General features: G+C 34.9%; 1 protein-coding gene across 17 annotated transcripts in view; it reads left to right on the top strand.

Annotated features, from left to right (window-relative positions):
- Nucleotides 1-25,443, top strand: part of RFX3 (regulatory factor X3) — a 309,752-nt gene that overhangs the window by 227,252 nt on the left and 57,057 nt on the right. For 11 of the 17 annotated variants that reach the window (XM_081502365.1, XM_081502308.1, XM_081502330.1 and 8 more), the window contains 3 exons: nucleotides 1,934-2,008; nucleotides 11,664-11,845; nucleotides 15,597-15,716. In XM_081502365.1, the coding sequence (XP_081358491.1) occupies nucleotides 1,934-2,008; nucleotides 11,664-11,845; nucleotides 15,597-15,716 (377 nt within the window). The remainder of the gene's footprint in view (nucleotides 1-1,933; nucleotides 2,009-11,663; nucleotides 11,846-15,596; nucleotides 15,717-25,443) is intronic. The other 6 variants (XM_081502430.1, XM_081502450.1, XM_081502339.1 and 3 more) reach the window with 1 other exon arrangement.

Consider the following 25,443-nt stretch of genomic DNA (forward strand, 5'->3'; position numbering starts at 1 on the left):
CTCATGCATCGAACCTGGAATGGTGTTCTGTTTCACATATGATAATATACATGTTTCAATGCTATACGAATTATTTTAATACATATTTAAGAGTATTTTTCTATAATTTCTAACCTAACATTCTTCTCTGTATTATATTTTATTAACTCTGAGAAAGAAGAACCAGTAACTTGGGGAAATAACATAAAATTAAAGCTACCAATTCCTAAGGAAACTAAATTTAATGTTGGCATAATTGAGACTGAACATTCTATCTATAAAGTTCAGTTCAGTTCAGTTGCTCAGTCGTGTCCACCTCTTTGTGACCCCATGAATCTCAGCACGCCAGGCCTCGCTGTCCATCACCAACTCCCGGAGTCCACCCAAACCCATGTCCATTGAGTCGGTGATGCCATCCAACCATCTCATCCTCTGTCTGCCCCTTCTCCTGCCCCCAATCCTTCCCAGCGTCAGGGTCTTTTCCAATGAGTCAACTCTTCTCATGAGGTGGCCAATATATTGAAGTTTCAGCTTCAACATCAGTCCTTCCAGTGAACACCCAGGACTGATCTCCTTTAGGATGGACTGGTTGGATCTCCTTGCAGTCCAAGGGACTCTCAAGAGTCTTCTCCAACACTACAGTTCAAAAGCATCAATTCTTTCGTGCTCAGTGTTCTTCACAGTCTCACATCCATACATGACTACTGGAAAAACCATAGCCTTGACTAGACGGACCTTTGTTGGCAAAGTAATGTCTCTACTTTTTAATATGCTATAAAGTATTCTACTATAAAGCAATTGGTCACTTGATGGGAAAAACAAGACTTTGTTCTGCTATGGATTTGCCATCCATTTTTTTTTTTTTTTGGATAGGAGTAGGCAGTATGTTAAAATTTCAAGGCATCATTAATTTCCATAGCTAGTGTAAAATATAATTTATCTATGTTTGAAAGCATCAAATATTTTTCTTAACTGCTTATATGAGTATTGATTTTATCAGGTAGCAAAAATAAAAATAATTATTTCTTTCTTTTATACTGTGATTTTTAAATTTATCTTTAGCTAATATTGTTAATAAAATCCAGTAATCAAATACAGGGTGTTTGGAACCTGATCTTGCAGTACATGCTGTAGTGCTAGGAGCTGAGAGAGAGTTATCTTTAAATATGAAGGGATCAACAGCACATCTCATTTATTATTGGCACCTCCTACTTAATTAAGGTGTTATGATTACTCATCATACACTGATATTACGCAGAATAAAATTGTTTCTGTGGTTGTCCCTTTTCTTTGTTGGCTCTGAATTATTTTCTCTTCTACATTCCATTTCTGCTCTCATTTCTAATATCTCTGCCTCACCACCACATCTTAAAATATGATACAAGATCCATGCTGACATCTAAATGTGTCCATACTAATGATGCTCCACTTCCAAGTTTTAATACAGAGTTTAGAGAGAAATGGTTAGACTTAGTAACTTTTGAACATTAATAAAGGTGTCTTTGCACATTTGCATTAAAATACTAATGTATATAAAATAGAAAATCTGTACTATTTTCCTTTTGTGACAGAATACAGCAAATATTAAATACTTTTTAGGTGGGAGACGAGAGAGAGAGTGGTTACTATCTAACATCTTGAACTATGAAAGTCAAGAATGTTTTAACTAGCACAATCCACTGGGGTTCCCGCTCCTCAGGTCTCCATTCTGATTATAATTGTGGAATATTCCAAAAGGTTTACTTTTATGATTGAGCTTATTATTAGTGTGCTTGTTTTTATGTTATTTTCTGGGATTGGGGGGAGGAAGGGGGAAATACACATTTAGTGAGAGCTGTTCATTAGCCACCATTGAAGGAGAAATTGAACTTTAAAGAATCTATCAAAAATTCTCTGGTGAGCCTTTTATTACTATCTTGTCTTGAGCCCTTTTTTTAATGACATCTATTATCAGATTGAAATGGCGATTGAGACGCTGCAAAAGTCTGACGGTCTGTCCACTCACAGAAGCTCTCTTCTCAACAGCCATGTAAGTTGCCTCTTCTTCATGTAAACTAATCTCTTGCTTGTTCTGCATGTGTTGCTTGCTTCTAAATGCTTGTTTTATTTATTTACTTATTTATTTTGCTTCTTAACCTTCCTTTCTCAGCTGCTTATGATCTCTATATCACTTAAAGGCATTTTTGTACAGTGGACTAGCTAAAAATAGAGCCCACAATATACTACTTCAATAGGATTTTGTACTGTTTTGGTACAGATATAACATTTCCAAATTAATAACAAGCTGCCATGATTGGTAAAAAGTGGTTGATAATTTTAATTTTTCTAGTGTGGCATTTATTTATAATGTTATGAAGCAAATGTTTGTAATCTGCATCTTCATGTCTGAGATGAAGAAATGGTTTTCTCTATTTGTATGATCAGTAATATCCTTTAAGTGGAAAAACATTAATGCCAAACCCAATGATAAACTGTTTAAAATGATGTATTTACCAGAGGGCAGGAAACAGCTCCCTAGAGGAGCTCAGATCCTAAGATTTAAAGAAAAATAAGTCTGGGCCAAGAGAAGAAGTGAGGCTCTAAATAAGCCATAAACTGCTATTAATTGAGATAAAACAGTATTACTGTTATTACTATTTCTTAAAGCTTTTAACCGTTACAGATGCAGCATCACTATAACACTGGTGAGGATAAGAAAGTGATAACCATTTATGAAACTATAAACATTCTCATTAAATGTTCAAATTTTGGGGAATCAATGAAAATTGATTAAGAATTATTCTGTTATCATGATTTCTGAATATATAGGGAAGACTAAATAGACCTAGACTTAAATCTGTCTAGACAGTTCTTCTGCTAAATTAGTATCAGTAACAGTATAATAATAATTAGAGTTTTCCCTCCAACCAACAATATATTCTTAAATTTAGAGATAAGTTATTTTTAATTCTTCCCCATATTTTTGACGGAACAGTCCAAAATTGGATCACCTAAATGAAATAAAATATCATTATTTTTTTTCAATAAACTTTAGAACTTTAGCTTATAGAAAATGTTTTCATTTGCTTTTTAAATATGTGGATTTTCAAACATTTAAATTTTATATTCCAACATAACACAAAATACTTTGTTATGTTCTTACATATTTGTTTTTAGATGAAGTAGTTTGTTTTTGTTTTCCCAAAGGGAGGTATCATGGCAAATAAAAACAGGTTAATGTACTTGGAGAATGACTACAACTTTGGTGAAAATTATAGATTATAAATTCTAAAATAATATATATTTTGGCCCTTCTTTTGAAAGTTTAAGTAATATGATTTTCCCCTTTCTGAAAATTTGTATGCAGTATATCACTCTTTTATATTAATATGTTTCATAGGTATATTCCTGCTGTGTTGGCATGAATCTGTGGTTGTGTGTAAAGGCTGATTTACTATATACTATTAGAATGTTTGTTTTGGAGAGGGGGTGAGGACCACCTGGTGTTTTGTTTTGAAAATGGCAAGTGTTGAAAGTGTTGTTCATTTTGGTCAAAAATGTGTAGAGGTATAAAAAACAATTCCTTAAGTTTCCAGTTACTTTTTTGAACTTTCAGTTATCTAAGAATTTGTGCTTTGATATTCAATTCACATCTCATTTTCGTTTGAGATATATATTTTAGTAAAATATGTGATATGCTTAATTTAACTTGAATTAATCAAATTAGTCTTTTTATGAATAATAATGTGGATATAAGAAAAGTTTTTCTTGTATGTCTTGATTTGATTTTTAAACTTTTCAGATATTTTAAAATTGTTATTCTCTTATGAAATTCATGAAGCACTAATGTTAATGAATGTGTGAATTAAGCTGCATAAACAGCAGAGGCATGTTTTTTACTCTATGGCTTTGTATTTTTTATCACATAGCATGGCAACTCTCCCATACTCTCCCATACTGTTTACAATTGACAGAGGCATTTCATTATATAGAAAGATGGGCATAAATGTTGTTAATGCAGTGATAATCTTTATCTAAATATCCTGATTCACTTTTATTATACCTCTGAGGTATAGTTACTTTTACTTGAAAACAACACATTTATAATCAAGTCTTTGGAAATAAAAATGATTCTTTAGATGCATATAAATAGTGAAGAAGGAGTCAGTGTTTCTGGTGATGGCCAGTTTTGTTTCTACCTGAACAGAAAAAAAAAATGTCCTCTTGTCTTTCTGTCCTTGAAAAGTTAGTGATGCTCCTAATTTTGTTAGATTTATTATCTAAGGAATAAGCTACTACATGCATTCCAGTTGATAATCACCCGGTGAGGGTATTTTAAATTCTGTTAAACTAATTGGTGATCTTCAGTTGTATAAAAAACATGTGTGAAAAGTTTTCTTTTAATTTAAATATGGCTAACAATTTCAATGTTAATAAACTAGAAGTTACCTTTATCCCTTACTATATATGACACAGAAATATTTGAGGTTTGTGGGATTCTTTGAAGTGAACATGAATTCAACTTTATGATGGTAGTTCCCTGATATCAATTTCTACAAAGGACCGATTTCATTAGGCAAAACTTAGGAGAAATTATCAATAAGTTGTATTCCATACCTACTAGTCATGATTTTTGAGCTGAAAGTCTGTTGTCATTCTATTTTGCAATATGGAATAGAATAGATTTTCTATTTTCTCATTATATATTTGATTATTTGCAGTAATTCAGGAGTCTCTTATTAGAGTCAAGTAAATAACCCCTGTCAGTATAATCCAGCTTGATTGCTTCATTTTTCACCTCTCTTTCTACACATTAGTAGATGGAGTGAGATATTAAACTTTATATCCCTGTTCAGCATATTCTTAAGAATATTTTGTACTGCTGCTCTATTTTTATCATCATCATGCTGTTATCATGCAGGTCAAAATGCATTTATAACTTGTCTTTTTCATATCCAACCTCACCAGTGACTGAGTACAGTTACATTGAATGCCATGTTCTATTAACATTATTAACACAATGGCACTTATTTCAGTATTAGCATCATACAGGCAGACAGTAAATATTTATTGACAAGTGAAAATTCCAAGACAGTAAAGATTGATATGTTTTGTCCACTGATAACATCCCTGGTGCCTAGAACAGTGCCTGGTACATAGTAGATGCTCACTAAATATTTTCTAAATGATTAAACATAGAAAACAAATAATGGGTGGGAAAAGACCTTATCTTACCTTCAGTATTCTAAGTATCTTTGCCAATTGTGTGTGCATTTATTTGGGGAATCATATATGCATTCTTTGTTATGAAGTGTGCTTCAGTTAGGTGTATGTGTCAGCCTTATTGATAGACAGTGGTCTTTTCCCTGTATACCATTTGAATGAAAGAATATATTGCTGGTCGGTCATTTCCTCATGTGGAGCCTTTAGTTTATTTAAATATTTCTAAGTTTTTTGGCATGTGAAGATGTTATGGGTAAAATGATGGGTGGTCTTCCTAAATGGAATTAGAATATCTTAATTCTCTTCATTGCAGATTTAAGTTTATTTTATATTCCTCAGTTATAATTAATATAAATTGGTATTTAATGGTTATACTGTATCCAATTTGGAATACTTTGGATTATAAATTTAAATGCAGAAATGTTCTTAAATTAATTGTTCCTAAATTTCATGTAACATTCTTCAGCTTGTACTTTTTAAAAATTCCCTTTAAAATATATAAATAGCTTTAGGCATTTATTTTATATACCTTTCACAATTTAGCAAATAATTGTTTCATCACTTTTGCACTTTAGCTATTGAACTACATTCTGCTCAAAGCGAAACATTGTTTTATGCTCACTTTCCCTTGACTTGGCTGTGTTGTAAATATAAGTTATGATGGAAATAAGACCTGTCAAAATGCATATCATCAGTGAACTGAACTTAAAATGAATCCTAATGGATAATAATCCATCTGGGAAAAAATGCCAAATGTTACATTTAGATGTTAATTGGGGAATGCAATATGTATTTTTTTTTTAATTTGTCAATCAGTATTTCTCTTTGGGAAAAATAGGAACTGTTCATCTTCCTTAATCTACTCTGATTAATATAGATTAAATGCAAAGGTTGAAAGATGCAATTATCTTGGTTTCAACCCTTACATGAATTTGTTAGTTCATTAGTAGAATACTCAGGTTTTAAAGATAAAGGTTAAAAGTTCCTATGGTATTTCATAGGCTTTCAAAATCATAAATATAAACAAATATTTTTAAGACATTTTATGAATGAGTAAAAGAAACAGCAGTGGTTTATTTCTGAATTAGTAAATGTTAAGGATATTGAATAACTATCCAAATACATTTTATTCAAGACAAAACCCAAGGAAACAATGTATCTTATAACAGGCATTAACTTCCCTGGGGTGACACATGGAGTAAATGCCTTCAGGTTACATTTAACTGCCCAGTTTCTCTTATAATAAAAATTAGTCCTTTCTTAATACTGTTTTAGACTCAAAGATCTGACTTAGAGTTTCATCACTGTGTCAAAACTCAAAGATTAAATGCTGGCATGTAGAACGTAGATTATACTCCTCAGCTAAATTTCAAAATCATGTATGATAACTCCTAAACCAATTTCTGCTTACACAGTGAGTTTCTAGGAGCACTACCTCTGTCTGTACAGCTGTTGGCAGGCTTCCTTGCTGGAGCTGTCATGGCCACAGCAGAGCCACCTCTCATCCTTCAGGGCTTTTACCTCCACTTGACCTCCCTGTGCTCTTCCCACGAGATCTCCAGGCTTCTGGCAAAGAATAAGAGTTCCTCTTCCTGAAAACAGTGCACAGGGAACAAAGCCCAGCTTTGCTGCTGTAAAACTTTATATATATCCACTAGAATATACACCCTTGTGGAATTTTTCAAACCACTAATGATTTTGTGTACATAATATGTGTATAATTATGTATACACATATGGATGTGTGTGTACATACACAGACACACAAATACATATTACAAATAAACTCAGATTTTTTAAAATTGGATTAGAAATGAAGAAGAATCTTTAAGAATGTAGAACTATATAATAAGAACAATGTTTGCAAAACAGCCAGTCCAAATTGAGTGACTTGCTTAGCCACTTCAGAGGACCACATGGCCAATCCAATAAAAGCTTAGTTTTCTCCAAGTTACTCACTGGGGGCTTGAGTAATATTATTTAGGCTTATGAGTATTTTAAGTCAACCTATGCTGTGATAATCTTACTGTTTCTGTGGAAGCTTTTCTTTGATTAAGAATGGCCTGATTAACATTTTTATAACCTTTGGACTAAAAGTATTTTATGTTAAACTTTAATTTTGGCACAGGTTTTCACTTTTACAAAAGGCAATTTATGCTAGTACCCTTCAAATATTTTATTTTGGATTTGTTTTTTCAAATTATTTTATAGATTTTTAAAATTTATTGAAAAGACAATTCTCTTGATCATGAGATATTAATAAACTCTCATTTTTAGATGGGAGAAGGCAATGGCACCCCTCTCCAGTACTCTTGCCTGGAAAATCCCATGGACAGAGGAGCCTGGTAGGGTTCAGTCCATGGGGTCACGAAGAGTCAGACACAACTGAGCGACTTCACTTTCACTTTTCACTTTCATGCATTGGAGAAGGAAATGGAAACCCACTCCAGTGTTCTTGTCTGGAGAATTCCAGCGACGGCAGAGCCTGGTGGGCTGCCGTCTATGGGGTCGCACAGAGTTGGACACGACTGAAGCAACTTAGCAGCAGCAACAGCATTTTTAGATATTTATCTTTACTTTTAAGTAACTAAATTTTGCAAGGAGACTAGTAAGCTGTTAAGGCAGTTTTTTGAAATTTTAATTTGTATCTGATTAAATAAATTATTTTCATTTACTTTATATCTTATTAAAAGTATTTTACATCAGATCTACTTTTATTATTTGTATACTTTTTGTTATAAAGTTCACATTTAAAAATTGATTATTTTTCCATTTCTGAAAAAAGTCCCTTAAACCAATACTTCCTATATAAATATATTTTCTATTCATTAACAAAGGGATAAATATTTGATTTTTTATTGACTTTTATTTTTTGATAAATAATCATGTCATTTAGCTTTGACAATATGCATTATTATGTGAGGACACACATGTATATACATATAAACATATCTTTGACATTTTTAACTTTGACATTTTACTAGCATTGTGTGTTTCATGCTTGTGGATATGTGTACTTCATTAGTTCAGTTGCAAAAACATTACTGGTTTTCAAAAAATACTTAATAGTTTTTACTACATTTGCACTTTTGTAGTATTTTCTTTATATTTCTTGATCTCAAGGAATTTAATTCCTTGTAGAATATTCCCTTATATATATTCTGTATTTTGACACTCGTTATTTATTTTATATCCTTTATGTATTTAGAATACCAATGGAAGGCTCTATCTAGTACATGTACACAAAACAAGAGTCATCACTTTTGTGCAATATGGTTGACTAGAGCTGTCCTAACACTATTAAGGGAGGAGACAACGCTTTCCAATCCCAGTTATCTTACTGAAGCATGTGGATAAAATATGTGAAACAGGTTTAATTTGCCATGTTTTATGTGTTGTCTCCATCAGTTGTGCTCATAATCAATGAAGTCTTAAAAATTTAAAAAGGAGTGCTAAAGAGAGGTACTGACCCACTGTTGTAGGCAGAATACTAGTCTGAGCTTTAATAACTGAATATCCCAATCAGTTTACCTCCTCTCTTTACCCTAAATGAATATGTATATGTGAACTTTTTCTATGTGTCATGTAGAATATTCAGGAATCATGTGTGAATGCCTCCACAAAAGTTGTTTACTGACAGTAAGGTTACAGATGATTCATATCAAAAAAAAATTCTTAATTTTTTGACCATTATTAAAAATAAATACTTACTTTGTATACTCTTTAAAAAAACGTTTAGGGGATGATGGTATATGTTCAGAGGCGATAGATATATTTAAATGTATTGATATGCACATGTGCTTCATGGAGAACTTAAAGGCTTCCTGACCAGAACATTAATTTTATTTTTTTTTTAAAGTACTCTGCTCTCTCTTTTAGGCTTAGTGGCCATATTTTCTAAGCCAACATCAATTTGCGTTTAATGACATAAAGTTTAGTTACATATAAATATCATGTATGAATATTTGACATTGAAATGGTTCTGGAATAGTCTTTGTCTTGGTTAAAGGAAAAAATTTTTGAAAATATTTTAATGGTCTTTTTTGTTAAGATTCTGAAAGTGGAGGTTTCAAGTTTGATCACAAATCTTTATGTAAGCAAAATGGAGAAATGCTTTAGTTTATTTGACTGTCCATATTATCATTTTTAGTATGTGATTGTGAAACACTGGAGGACAGGGGTGAGGTCACATAAATTTTTGCATCTGGTAGGCACCTAGCACATTGCCTGGTTAATAGCTGATGCTCAATAAAGGGATTCTTTTACTTCTATAACTTATATTTAACTTGAATTGCATGTAGAATATCAACTTTTTATCACACTTTATATATATGGCATGGAAATTTGGTTTAGACAAGTAATATGTGATATATATGCTACTTTTGTAGCAATAATGACTGATATGTGAGTCATTAGGGAAATGTGTTGGAAACTATATCAGGCTCTGAGACAGTTCATGTATGGCCTTAAGAAAGTTATTTAAACCTATTTCAATTCTCTTTTTGTAAAGAAGGGCTTCCCAGGTGACGCAGTGATAAAGAATCTGCCTGCTAATGCAGGAGACGCACGAGACCTGGGTTTGACAGTCCATGGGGTCACAAAAAAGTCAGACATGACTGAGCACGCATACATGTTTGTAAATAAATAATAAACAGATTGATGATTTAATTTACTAATGTTGCACCTCAGCAATATATGCCTAGATTTGATCTTTCTAAAAATTTCTTGCACATACTGTACTTTAAAGATGATTTTTTTAAAAATACACACAGGACAACATAAAGCTTTATTTTCTTAATTGATTTTTTCATTGGAGGAGAATTGTTTTACCATGTTGTGTTAGCTTATGCCATACAACAACTCAAATCAGCCATAATTATACAGGTATCCCCTCCCTCTTGAGCCTCCTTCCCTCCCTCCCTGAATCCCACCCTTCTAGGTTATCAAAGAGTGCTAGGCTGGGCTCTCTGTGTTCTATAGCAACTTCTCACCAGCTATATTACACACGATAGTGGATATGTGTAGATGCTACGTTCTCCACTCCTCTCACTCTTTCCTTCCCTCACTGTGACCATAAGACCATTCTCTACATCTACATCTCCTTTCTTTCCCTGCAAATAGGCTCATCAATACCATTTTTCTAGATTCCATATGTCTGTGTTAATATACAGTATCTGGTTTCCTCTTTCTGATTTCACTCTGTGTAAAAAGCTCTAGGTACATCCACCTCATTAGAACTGACTCAAATTAGTTCATTTTTATGGCTCAGTAATATTACGTTTTATATATATATATATATATGAAAACTTCTTTATCTATTCATCTATAGATGGACATCTATGTTGCTTCCATGTCCTAGCTATTGTAAATAGTGCTGCAGTGAACACTGGGGCACATGTGTCTTTTAGAATTGTGGCTTTCTCAGGGTATATGCCCAGTAGTGGGATTCCTGGGTCATATGGTAGATTTATTCCTAGTTCTTTAAATAATCTCCATACTGTTCTCCATAATGGCTGTATCTGTTTACATTCCCAGCATTGATGTAAGAGGATTCCCTTTTCTCCACATCCTCTCCAGCATTTATTGTTTGTAGATTTTTTTGATTATGGCCATTCTGACTGGTGTGAGGTGATAACCTCATTGTAGTTTTGATTTGCATTTTTCTAATCATTTGTGATGTTGAGCATCTTTTCATGTGTTATCAGCCACCCGTAAAACTTTAAAATATGCACTACAGACTGAGAAAACATTGCTCTACCAACTACCATTTTAGTGTGTCTTCCAAAATTATGAAAAAAATGTAGTTTTTAGGTAGAGAAACTCAAATGATCGTAATAAGTGATCCTTTTTCGTTACACATAATTTTTTAAAATCAGTGTCTAGCGAGTTTCTTTCTGGGGAAGAGAAGACTGAAAAATTTTCTTACTGCTTGTAGAATTTGTCCCAGTAGATAATGCTGTTATTGTATTATCTTGTGTAAGTAAATTAGATAAGTAAATTAGAATTCTGTAAAAATGAATAGAGCCTTAATATAAAAATTTATACAAGGCAGCCTGCTGATTATGTGTTGTAACAAACCAGCACTGAAGACATATTATGCACCATGCTGCCAGGCTTGGTAATATGTTTATTTCTGTACCAATTACGAATTATATTTATAGGCAGTTAATGGGGTTATTTGAGTTCCTTGAAGAGGTTTTTATCTCCAAAATAGGAATCAATACAAGGAAAACTAGTATGTCTGTATAGGTGCTTGCATGTTTGAAGGAATGGACATGGTCTGAGGTCAATAAATGCTGGTCAGCTATCTAAATTTCCAAGAGTTTGCACATTCAGATTACACAGGCCTCCAAATTGCAACAGTTTCCCTGTCATGTGGCTTGAGGAATGTCTATATATTTCTGTGTGTTGTAGTTGCAGTGTCTCAGAGGCATTTTGGTGAATGATTCGGTCTCTCTGTTTACCCTGTCTTGTTTACACTAGCTCCAGTGGCTGTTGGACAATTACGAGACAGCAGAAGGAGTGAGCCTCCCCAGAAGCACTCTGTACAACCACTACCTACGACACTGTCAGGAACACAAACTGGATCCAGTCAATGCTGCTTCTTTTGGAAAACTAATAAGGTCAATTTTTATGGGGCTACGAACCAGAAGATTGGGGACTAGGTTAGTACTAAAAGATAATATCATAAACTAATCTCTCTTTTTTAAACTATAGTCATTCAGTATACTGTTTGGGCAAAAGTATTTGATTACAGAATACAAGAAAAAAAATTTAAAAATTAGCTCAGTTTATGAAAATCCTCAGGAAAAGGAAAGGTTATTATTCACTGAAAACTGACAATACAGAATGATGTCTTGTCCTAAACATCCAAGTAGCAAAGCTTTGAGAAAAACTGATTCTCAAATCACATAGCAATGAGCAGACCAATGCTGGAGACCCTGGTTTGATCCCTGGGTTGGGAAGATCCACTGGAGAAGGGAATGGCAACCGACTCCAATATTCTTGCCTGGAGAATTCCATAGACCGAGGAGCCTGGTGGGCTATAGTCCATGGGGCCGCAAAGAGTCACACACAACTGAGGGACTAACGCTTTCACTTTCACTTTTCAAGCTATTAATGGAAAATTTATATATGATGCTTTAAAAATAAGTATATACCAACTTTCTTTTCTTTTGGAAAACAAATGTACTAAAGATGATGAATAAAGTGACATAGTAAGTGGAAAACCATGTACCTCTTGATTTGCAAAATTACATTGAAAGATCTTTATAAATAACTCTTCTATTTGCATAGAGTAAGAAATTAAAGCTGAGTTATCCATGTCATTTTTGGAGACCAATTAAAAATTATTTGGTGAACTTGCAAGTTTTGGATGTTTGAAGCTCTCAGTTAATGACATTGTCCTTTTTAACCTTTTATTAGCCTTTTTAAAACTCTTGATTGTAAAGCCATGCATGTATGGAAGCAAAAATTTAGTATGGTTCGATTGCAAGAAAATCAATAATGTGAGGAAGACTCTTAGAGTTTCTCTGTTTCCTTCTTTTGGAAATACATATGAGTGTTTTTATTAGTCAAAATATGATGAAAATAATACTTAAAACTGCAGAGCTTCATTTTGCTGCTGTAAGTTTTTACAAATTATCATAACATTTTGAATAGCTGAGCAGAGTCTCATGAATGCTTCTGATTTATTATATCTTATGAAATCTATATTTAAAAGTATAAATGTAAAGATGCTATTCAATATATAACAGATGATATACCTTTAATGAGTCACAGCCCCATAGTATTCTAGCAAAGAGTTTTTAATATTCTTAATAAAATAAACAGAGCCTTTGTAATTGACTTCAATGTAAATTTATACAGAAAAAAGGAATGTGACAGTTTTATGAGGATTACAAGGTCTGTATGTATTCAGAGTGTGAATTATTCCTTTGTGTTGCATTTTAAGTGATTGTACAGCTTTCAGACTGCTGAAGGTTCTGTTCTCTCATAAATGTATTTTCTTCTATCTGTACTTCAAAAGAATAGTGTATTTTAAACTGAAGAATATGATTATTTATTCAGAGTAAAGGAACTAGCTTCCTATCCCTTGAAAAAGTCTTTTTGTTTTGCTAATATTTTTTTTCCTGGAACCACAAAAATCATTATTTGGGGACCTAACCTATTAAATCCTAGCTGATGGATCAGTAGTTATGCATACTGTGCCAATATTTTGAATCTCTGGGCTTTATTCAGCATTCTAATAGCTGCATTGCTGTGCCTCTTTTGTTACTGAAAGGGATTTCAATGAATCCTATTTTGAGGCTCCATTCAAGCCTTGAAAGGCACCTTTAAAATAGAAAAGGACAAAATTGGGGTTGTTTGGGTTTGCGAATGAGTGGAATCCATACTCTATGCTCTATAAGTACATATTGCAATATTGCAGCTTTTACTTTCTATGTTCTTTTCTTCCCCTTCGCACTATATAACATTTGTGTCTCTTGTTCCTTTTAAAATTGTATGTAATGTTTGAAATTAGAGATGGAAAACAAAGCCTAGAAGAATAAGGAGAAAAGAAATCCTATGGAGAAAGTTAAAACAAATACTGTGTTATGAAGATAGCAGAACTCTAATGTAGAAAAGCTGACAATGGTAGGGGTGAAGTACCAGGGACTCTTTCTACCGTGGGAACTGTTTTAGCATTCATTTTCTATGCCTAACCCAGGGAACAGAAAGAAAATCAGTATAAATCATGAGGCAGACCAACTCAGATTTTTTTTTTTTTCAAAGCAAACTGTATGTGAATTGTTACTTATCCGTCAATAAAATTATCTGGTGAATTCATTCAAACCAGAACCAGTCTGTTTCTCAAGTTTCTGGAGCTAAGTAAAAGATGAGTAAAGTCACCACGTTTCTAAACAAAGGCAAATCAAAGGATGGCTTTTGTTACATCCCCTCTCCAAATTAAGTCAAAACAAGACCACAGAACATACTGATATTCCCCAACCATCTCCGGTGGCACAGAAAGAACCACCTCCCCACCAACACACCCAAAGTGCTGATTTATAGGAAACTGAAGAGAAACTACTGATAGATGCTTCATGTATTTTGGGGTCTCACAAGAGCGATGTCATTTTACTTTGTAACTTTGTCATTGGCTTTTCCCTCTTGTTCTGCCGTTTGTGTGGGAGAGCAGGGCTAACTGAGTTTGTGGTGTTTTTTTGTTTGTTTGTTTGTTTTTGTATTTTGCTCTATTTGGCAGTGGATCTTGGAGAAAAAATATAATGTCTGCAAATGGAAGGCATTAAGTTTTCCTACTGGTTTATTTTGCTGTAACTATTACCTATAACTATGTAGGTATTCAAATTGGTAGTATACTTTTTTAGACTACCAATATTATTTATATAATAAAAATTGAATGTATTTTCAAATATATAGGGTTCATCTAATGTATATTCTTGAAGCTTAGAAGTTAAATTTTGTTTTATTTTTATATAAAATATTGAATCCACACTCCATTTGCATTTTTTTTTTTTGTAAATGAAAGAAAAAATTGGAAGGAGCACTGATGGCTTGCTATATATAGACTTGTGAAAAACTACTATTTTCTATTTGCAAAAATTTACATATTTAAAATGTTATTTTTGAAAGAATTTGCAAATTTCATTCAGGGTAAAATTTTGTCATTTCTAATAACAAATATGGTCTTTCTCATGAACATGAGGAAATTGTGACTATTTTTTATCCAGGTGGAAATTTGCCATTTTCACAGAGAAATTTCTCCATATCTGTTGTGACACATCTTATTCAGCCTGCAAAACTGATATGAATCCATAAAAACAGAGACTAATAAAATATGTTTTGAAATCAGTAGGATTAAATGCCTGCTTTTTTAGGTTTCAAAATATTAAATAATAGACTTCACAACATCTTGTGTCAATGAAGTTATCTTAATCACCCCTGCAATAATAGAACTAGAAAAATACAGGACTTCTCCAAGACAGTAGAATTAATATCTTTTTCCTCTTTGCTCTGCATAACTACTTTATAGTAAATTCTTAGTATGCAACCCTTTATCCTGTTAGTGAATATCCTATTAATATAATTTTCTAAATTATACCTAAAATATAAATTTGAAAACAAAATGTAATTTAAATCAAACAAATGGACTGTGACTAATATTTGAGCAAAAGTTTATAAGGAAAGATTATTCTTAGGGCCTTGAACTGATTGATTCAGAATCTTATTTTGATTCTTCATATGTAGCCACCATAAAAATATACAGGTGTCCAGAACAGGTAAATCATAAATATATAACATTAAGTTTGCCTTTACATAATTTTTCCAAATATGAAATTAAATGGAATCCCATAAGATTGATATTAACTTGACTGACTTTTTTGTGTCTCTGTTTGCTGTTCTCTTATGAAGAGGAAACTCCAAGTACCATTACTATGGGATTCGTGTCAAGCCTGATTCCCCTCTTAATCGCCTCCAAGAAGACATGCAGTATATGGCTATGAGACAACAACCCATGCAACAGAAACAAAGGTAGACTTTGGGATTATCACTGACATGTAAAGCTATGGATTTCTTTAACTGTTTCCATTTTTTTTTCTGAACGAGTAGAACAAATACCTAGGTGTGCAAGAATGTCACTATTGTTGATATGCTTTCACTACAGACAGTTCTCAAATATGATTTAGAATTTCATTCATTCTGTTTTCCAAATCTGTTAAAAATTACTCATCAGACAGCCTGTTTGGTCCCTTTAAATAAACGTGACATCCCAAACTGTTCCAGTAAGGAGACTAAACACATGCTATAAGAAGCATCTGGGGAAATTTTTAGTATTCATGAGCTTCTTGTTAATCTGCACATGTGTTTAAGTCATTCTTTTTGACAGTATAAATTCTTGCAGAATGTTTGGGACTTCTTGCATTTTCTTTGACTCCAACTTTCATAAATGTAGAATTGTAAATATTAGGGCTTTAAGATATCTCAAACATTCATGAATGGATGGGTGGATGACGAATGGATGGATGGATAAATAAAGTTGTAGATCTTAGAACTGAAAAATACATCAGTGTAGTCTGCCTCCTCAGCCTTGTGGCAGTCAAAGCACTAAAACCCCTGTTTTTTTTTTCAGATAAATCCCAGAGAGGTTAAATGATTTGCACAAGCGTGTAAAGTTGCTACATAGCCAAAGGCCTTCTGTCTCATGTGACTTCTATCACAGTTTGGAATAAAGTGAAAAATCTTTCCCTCTTTACTAGTATAGCTCAGCCATGGCAGTAGTTTCAGTTTTTGTTTTTAGTTGAGCATGCAATATTAGATAGGAAAAAGAAGGACTGCACATGGGTAGTCAGATGATCTACATCAGTCTGCTTGATCCATTGATCTGGGATAGTGAGTCACCTTGGCAAGATCTCCACATCATACTAGCGTAATCAGATGCATTAGTTCTAAGTTACTGCTGGAGAAAAAGGATACCATGCAGTGTACGCATGCTCAGTCTTGTCCAACTCTTTTGTGACCCCTGTGGATTGCAGCCCACCAGGCTCCTCTGTCCATGGAATTTTCCAGGCAAGAATACTGGAGTATACTGCTATTTCCTCCTCCAAGGGATCTTCCTGACCCAGGGATTGAACCTGCGCCTTTGTACTGGCAGGCGGATTCTTTATACCACTGTTGGACCTGGAAAGGCCATACCACGCAGTAGCCCTTTATCTATTTAGTAACTGAGCACCGGTTGCATCTCTGCCATGTGCTAGGTCCTGAGTGCAGAGGTAAGACACAGTTCTTACCTTGGAGGAGTCAAGAAATTAGATGACCAGGCACATGGGAATTTTTTTTTTTTAAGGTAATGCAGCCTTTGTGCATGCTGTCACTTCAGTCCTGTCTCTTTGTGACCCCATGGACTATAGCCCTCCAGGCTCCTCTGTCCATGAGATTCTCCAGGCAAGAATACTGGAGTGGGTTGCCCTGGCCTCCTCCAGGGTATCTTCCCGACCCAGCGATTGAACCCATGTCTCTTATGTCTCCTGCATTGGCCGGCAGGTACTTCACCACTACTGCCACCTGGGAAGCCCATAATGCGGCCTAAGAGATGCTAAAACAAAGCTTTGATCAAGGAACTGTTCGAGTACTTTGCTAAACTGTTTGAGCAAAGTCTTGGAAAGGGAGGGTTGGGAAGTTTCATAGAGAAAGTGCTATTTGAGTAGGGAATTAGAGGGATCAGAATAAGAGAGGAACGATTAGGCAGAGGGAATAATGTACACATGTACCACTGAGGCATAAAGTCCATGACATCTCTGGTGAATACACTCTGATATGGTGAGGTTGATATTGCAGGAGGAGAACTGAGAAGATTGGGTCCTTTAGGGTTAAGATTAGACTTGAGTGAGAGATGGGATTTTAAAAGTAGTTTGGATCACAGATGAAGAGATTTGGTTGTATATGGAGTTAATGACTTTGTGCTTAGAAACTGTCAAGACTTCAAAGACTTGCTTCCAAACAAAGCAGTGACACATTCAGATTTTGTCTGTAAAGTTTACATTTTGATTTGGGTCAAGACATATTTAGTGGGAAGAGACTGGAGGTAAAGGCGCTTGTTAATACAAATATAATTTCTAGTGCAAGTATTCAAGACTGAAGAGTCAGTTCAAGATTGGCTACTACATAAATTATGTTTCACAGATTCTCAAACTTAGTTTTTAAATTACTAATTACTGTTTTTTGAGGTATAGTCAATGAAATATATTAAGAAGAGCTCTGGGGAAGAAACATAAAATAGTCCCTTTTATGGTTGGAAACAGAGTTTGTATGAGTTGGAATAAACTGTTATTTGTCTTGATTTACAATTACTGTTTCCACCTGTTAGTGACAACGCTTATAGCTTTTACTTTCTGGTATAGTCTCTGCACTCGTGCATAGCAGCACTTCACATTGGCGATGTTGGTGCAATAAAGAAAGAAAAGATTAGTTCAAAAATAACATGTATTCAAACTTAAATATGAACAATGCCTTGGTAAATTGCACCTAAGATAGCTGCTGCTGCTGCTAAGTCACTTCAGTTGTGTCCAACTCTGTGCGACCCCACAGACGGCAGCCCACCAGGCTGCACCGTCCCTGGGATTCTCCAGGCAAGAACCATGGAGTGGGTTGCCATTTCCCTCTCCAATGCGTGGAAGTGAAAAGTGAAAGTGAAGTCACTCAGTCATGTCCGACTCTTAGCGACCCCATGGACTGCAGCCTACCATGCTCCTCCGTCCATGGGATTTCCCAGGCAAGAGTACTGGAGTGGGGTGCCATTGCCTTCTCCGTAAGATAACTGAAGCTTACTTTATCCAGTGATTTCACTGCAAGTTTTCATGGAAATGGAAGCCTTCAAGGAACATTCTTTTTACAAAGCCTGGGTTAGGTAAGCAAAACCAAAGAGTTACAAAGGTCTCCTTATGAAACAGATTTTAGAGCTATAAAGTTTAATGAGCTATGAAAACCCTGCAATCCAAGTACTGCTTTTAGAATTAGATATAATATGGTTGTATTTAAGAAGTGATATAAAATTCTCAGTGATACTCATAGTTCATAAGACTTTAGTTTCTTACAGTGTTTGCTTTCTTATGAAATAAGAAAGTGAGCCAAAGAAGTACTAAAACTTACTTTAATTTGTTGTTGTTATTTGTTAATGGTACAAGTTTTAGATTATGGACAGTTTCTCTTGGCATGGTATCTTAGATAATTGCTTCTATTATCAACTTCACCAACCCCTCACTAGGATTAGGAGGACAGAGGGAAATGCTTTTCTTTTTTTTTTTTTAAGTATCTCTGAAGGGTTATATCATTGGCAACATTGATGGGCCTTAAGTGAAGCCTTAAGTTACCCCCCTGAGAGGAAACACAGGCACAGAAGAGGAAAAGTGTCTCTTCCTGAGTCTAAATGCAAGGGTTAAAGTATTTGTTGAACAGAGTGGAAAAAGGACTTATTGTATCATTTGCTTTGTAGCTTATAAAATAAGATGGTTCCAAAAGTCAAATGATTCTACTGAATGTATTAAATTTCACATAAGAAGAGACTGCCATTCATCCTGGTAAAGTACAAGGGACATTTGAAAAGTTTAAAATAGTTTATAGCATCTACTAGTATTCAATATTTTAGAATATTCAAATTGTTTAAATACATCAGGGGTATTTTATGAATGTATATGTGCACATCTTCCATAGTGTAAATAAATGTATGTGCTTCACCTGTTTCTACAAGAAAATTCAAGTATAAACAGTAATTATTTTATCAAAAAAAGTCATTTTTTGGAGTTCAGTTTGTACAGTTTTTTCTAATTAGTTTGGAATCACTGTAGCTGTAGCATTTGTAATGATTTTTGTTTTGCATAGCTTTATAATTTTTAGAACTCCTTTATATATGGTATCTCATTTGAAGATGTGATAGGGCAGTAGAGGAAATTTCCACTTATCTGCAAATCAAATTCCCAGCAACACCACCATATGGGAACATAGCCGTGAGTCTGGAAATAAATGGAAACAGCTTCTGATTGAAAAACAGATGTCACAGAGCCCATAGATTAGCTTAATTGAAAAGATGAAGCCATCCTCAAGTCATTTACCTAAAATAAAGGAGCAGATTAGAGCCCACTTGATTCATAGGCAATCGTGAGATATAACAGCTGGCAAGAGGACGTATCAGTAGACAAGTGTCTTTGATTCCCTTTTGGGTTATTCAGCCCAGCAGTCTGTGCATGGAGGAACGCGTAGACCTAGGCACTCCAGTAGGCCCTTCAAGCAGCACTATAGTGACTAAAATCTAGTCTACACAAAGTGATAATTATTTGGCATATTGATGGCATTTTAGGTAATCAAAAAGAGGTTAAGTACTCTGATTAAGGAAGCAGGAGAATGTGTAATAATTGGGTAATTTTTAATACCTTCCTTTTGAAAATGTTTCACATGAAAATAACTTCTGCACTTAAATGAGGTAATCTTCAGTTTTCAAGGAATTTCACTCATAGACTAACTTGCTTACTCTAATATAGACAATAAATAAATTAGGTTATTGTAGAGCAAAAAGGAGGTGAATAATTTTCAGCTTTATGATCTAAATAAAAATATTTGCTGCAGTTTCTTTTTAATATTTAAAAGACGCACATAGAGAGTGTTGGCACATATATTTCAGTTATTCTTCCAAATTCTAGTAGCAAAAGTGGTAGAATAGAGTCAGGTGCTTTTGACAATGTGCTTTGCTGCATTTGATTCCTTCACCAAGTAGATAACAATCAATGGTGCATATAGAATATGTCCATCACATCTAAAAGAGAATTCACAGAATCATAGAAAATTAGAGCTGGGAGCAAAGGGTCACCTAGTGCACCTGAAAGTGCAGTTTTCTTGATGAGAAAACTGAAGTTCATAAGAATAGGTGATGTATCCACGATCATATAGAAACCAGGACAAGAACCCAGGCCTCTTTGATCTTACAAGAATTCTTTCCCTAAAGAGGTAGTATAGCCCAAAGAGAAATGTACACATGTAATCAAAGTTTTGCATATGAAATAAAGGGGAAGATTACAGTTGAGTATGTCCTAAGTAAGTGAAGAAATGTGTCACTTCCTGTCTCTGTGAACAAGCTCTTCATAGGAATTGGATTCTGTGAAGAAAAAGGAATTTTTGTGGCAGTGAGGGGAGGAAAATAGAGGTCAATTGGAAAACAAGTCTAGTTGTGCTTCGACTTTAGACAGATGTGAAACCATGCATGCTCCTAAGGAGTGAGGGCAAGAACCTCTATCGTTAGAAGACCTTTCTTAATATAGTTTTGTAGACTAGTGAAAAGAATTCTTAATTCTTTAATTCTTCCATTTAAAGGTTGGAAATAGTTTTTTCATCTGCAAAATGGAAATTAATAATAATTGTTGTTGTTCAGTCGCCCAGTCATGTCTGACTCTTTGCAGTCCCTCAGACTGCAGCATATCAGGCCTCCCTGTCCCTCACCATCTCCTGGAATTTGCCCAAGTTCACATTCATTGCATCAGTGATGCCATCCAGCAGTCTCATCCTCGGACGCCTTCTTCTCCTCCTGCCCTTGATCTTTCCCAGCATCACGGACTTTTCCAATCAGTCATCTGTTCACATCAGATGACCAAAATACTAGAGCTTCACCTACAGCATCAGTCCTTCCAGTGAATATTCAGGGTTGATCCCCCTTAAGATTGACTGGTTTGATCTCCTGTGTCCAGGGGACTTTCAGGAGTCTTCTCCAGCACCACAGTTTGAAGGCATCAATTCTTTGGCATTCAGCCTTCTTTATAGTCCAGCTGTCAGAACCATACATGACCACTGGAAAGACCATAGCCTTGACTATACAGATCTTTGTCGGCAGAATAATGTCTCTGTTTTTCAGCACGCTGTCTAGGTTTGTCATAACTTTCCTGCCAAGAAGCAACTGTCTTCTGATTTCATGGCAGCAGTCACTATCCGCAAGAAGAAGAAAGTGAAAGTCGCTCAGTCATGTCCGAATCTTTGTGACCCCATGGACTGTATAGTCCATGGGATTCTCGGGCCAGAATACTGGAGTGGGTAGCCTTTCCCTTCTCCTGAGGATCTTCCCAACCCAGAGATTGAACCCAGGTCTCCCACATTGCAGGCAGATTCTTTTACCAGCTGAGCCACAAGGGAAGCCCAAGAATACTGGAGTGGGTAGCCTATCTTTTCCTCAGGGGATCTTCTCGACCCAGGAATCTAACCATGGTCTCCTGTATTGCAGGCAGATTCTTTACCAACTGAGCTATGACGGAAGAAGGGGAAATCTGTCACTAATTCCACCTTTTATCTTTCTATTTGCTATGCAGTAATGGGGGCAGACGCCATGATCTTAGTGTTTTTATTTAGTCTTAAGCCGGCTCTTTCATTCTCCTCCTTCACCCTCATCAAGAGGCTCTTTAGTTCCTCTTCTCTTTCTGCCATTAGAATGGTAACATTTGGACATCTGAGGTTGTTGATGTTTCTCTTGCCTATCTTAATTCCAGCTTGTAACTCATCCAGCCTGGCATTTCTCATGATGTGCTCAGCATATAGGTTAAACAAACAAGGTGACAGCAAACAGTCCTGTCATACTCCTTTCTCATTCTTGAACCACTCAATTGTTCCGTACAGGGTTCTAACTGTTTCTTCTTGATCCGCATACAGGTTTCTCAGAAGACAGGTAAGATGGTCTGGTATTCCCATCTCTCTAAGAGCTTTCCACCGTTTGTCATGACAAAGGTGCTGATGAACCTATATGCAGGGCAGGAATAAAAATTCAGACAGAGAACAGACTTATGGACACAGTGGGGGAAGGAGAAGGTGGAGCAAGCTGAGAAAGTAGCTTTGAAATATGTATATTACTATGTGTAAAATAGACAGCTAATGAGATGTTGCTGTGTAGCACAGGGAGCTCAGCCTAGTACTCTGTGACAACTAGAGGGGTGGGATGGGGCGGGGGAGGGAGATGGCAGGGAGATTCAAGAGGGAGGGAGCATATGTACACCTATGACTAATTCATGTGGATGTATGGCAGAAACGAACACAACATTGTAAATCAGTTATCCTTCGATTGGAAATATTTTTTTAATTAAAAAAAAACACAAAAACACTCAACTCCTCCACCTGCCCATTCTTCCTCCCTTCACCACCCACTCCATGGGCATTGATCCCCTGGGTGCTCCCCAACAAACTTCCTGGATACAATTCTCTGTCTCAAGATATGTTTCCTTCTTCTTTATAGCAAAGGGAAATATACTCAGTAGTTTTTAATAACCTACAAGGGAAAAGAATCTGAAAACAAATTGTATTTTATATAATCATTGTGCTGTACACCAGAAACTACCATGATATTATAAATCAACTATACTTCAATTTAAAAAAATTAAAGAATAAGGCTGTTTTGGAGAAGAATGAAGCTGGGAAATTGGACAAGTTTGGCTTTCATTTCTTTACACCCCTGAGCCAGTGGTTTTCAACTGTGATTGATGTTAATGGTTTACAGTTCCTTTCCTGACCGTAAATTCCCTGAGGTCATTACAGAGATAAGCATCTAGGACTGGTAAATTGCTCTGAGGCAGCTGAAGGTGGCAGGAGTCTTTAGTGAGAAGATGATCAGATGTCTGTGCATTTGGCTTTTGGAAAAAAATAAGGAATCTTGGCACTGAGGTATTTAATGTTCACTATACTGCTGCAGCAAGTCCCTAATGTAAATATATTTTCCACTGAAGATAGTATCATAAATAATCACATACAGTAATTATTAAGTATAGTAATTCATGTAAAGTTTGTTAATATTAATTCTTCTGATGAACAATTATTGAACTTGTGAAATGTTCATTTATATGCAAGATCTTATTTGGCAATTACATTGTTTGTTATTTACTGATAAGGAAACAGGCTTATTTAATTTTGCTTTATACAAGAAGCTCACTAATTTATTTTTTCCGAGATAGAGCTTCAGATGCCCTTTTTTGTTTTTGTTGCTGTCTTGCAGTCAGGTGGAGTCATGTTGTCATTCTCCAAATAAAGGAAGAGTGGAAGCATTCCTCTAGGATCAGTTTAACAGAAAGGACCAGCTATAGATAAAAGAAGTATCATAAAGGTGTCATACATATTTGTAACAAGAATATATCAGTTCTATATAGTTAAGTCTAAATTACCTACAATAGGAGAACTCAATAAAGAAATTCATGAGCTAAGGGAATTGTATTTGCCTCTTAAACAGTGCATTTTCAGCACCTAGGAGAGCAGTGAACATCATTTGTGAAATGAATAAAGGATCCACAGGCTTCTGTTTCAGCCAACAGCTTCAACCTCTTCCCTTCCCTGCTTCTCCCACATTTCCTACTAAAACTGCTGCAATGAACACAAATACCCCCATTTGAATTTAATTTTTCCTACTCTCCTTTCCCAAAGATAGATGTAGAGCTAATGGCGAGACAAATATAGAGCTACCAACAAGGACTGAAGAGTTGTAATAACTATCATTAATCAGCAGGGTTGATACTAGAAGTCAAGTCAGAGACATATTCAGTGTGACATCAAGGAGTCCATTACTATTCTGAAAAGATGGCACTCAACATTATTTTCTTCTGATCTGTTCATGTTTATATCATTTGATTTACTTCATACCTCAAGTCACCTAAGAATTTCCTGGGACAATTTTTCCAAAGGGAATGTCATGATTCCTGCAGAAAATTTTAGCCTTTTGTCCCAGTTATGAGCTCAACATTTAGGTTTGTTCATGCAAATCAAATGATTTTGTACTCTCTATAGTTATAAGCATAATGATAACTAAATGCCTTTACAGCTCAGATTTTACATCTTGCTTGTGCATTTTTCACCTGGTACAAAGATACTTGTCCAAATGGTTCATTTAGTCTGTTGAAAATCCTTCCACCTGTTACTATTAGTTGAATGTGATGGTAAATATATACCCTTCTTTGCCTTCCATTGAACTCCTTCAGTGTCTGTATATGTGAGATTATTGACAGAATTAGATATTATTTTACAGTAGAGTTACAGCTGTCCAAGTTCTAAATAACAGCTATGACTAACCCCATGGGGGAAGATTCCTAATAATTTTCCAAGTTTCTTTGTTAGTGACAGGTCTCATACATAACACTCAGCTATTAAAGCATTAGAGTTTCTTTGATTTCTTAATCATTAACAACTTTAGCTTTGATTGCCCATGGAGTTGCAAGCTGTTAAAATTATCATTTGCGTATTACTAATTTTGAAACCAAGAGCTGTTTGTTCATTGGATGTAGCACAGGTCTTTATCAGAGCACACACAACTCAAGAGCACTGAGAATCTACTATAAGAAAGCCTGTTATAAAACAGTAAATGTGTAAAAATAAATGGGAGTAAAAGGAGAGAATTCTTAAACACTAAAGAGTTCTGTTTTTTGAAAGATTCAACAAATTTTTTTCAGTAGAAAACATTTTTTTTTGGTAATTTTAGTATTTAAATGTGATTATTTTATTTAGAAAAGATAGGGACATGGCTGATTCTTGTTGATGTTTGAAAGAAAACAACAAAATTCTCTAAAGCAATTATCCTTCAATTAAAAAATAAATTAAAAAAAAAGATAGGAAATCTGAAAGCTGTGTTTCAATGCTAAAAGGTCACTTGAAATTCAACCAGAGCTAAGATAATGTTGGGTTATCATGTAAGTCAATGGAATATTAAAACATCCTGGAAAATTCTGCGCATACACAGCCTTTTCAAAGCTATGCCCCTACA

The sequence above is a fragment of the Giraffa tippelskirchi genome, chromosome 1 (assembly GCF_054371585.1).
Source record: "Giraffa tippelskirchi isolate mGirTip1 chromosome 1, T2T-mGirTip1v1.2.pri, whole genome shotgun sequence".
In the NCBI taxonomy this organism is placed as follows: Eukaryota; Metazoa; Chordata; class Mammalia; order Artiodactyla; family Giraffidae; genus Giraffa; species Giraffa tippelskirchi.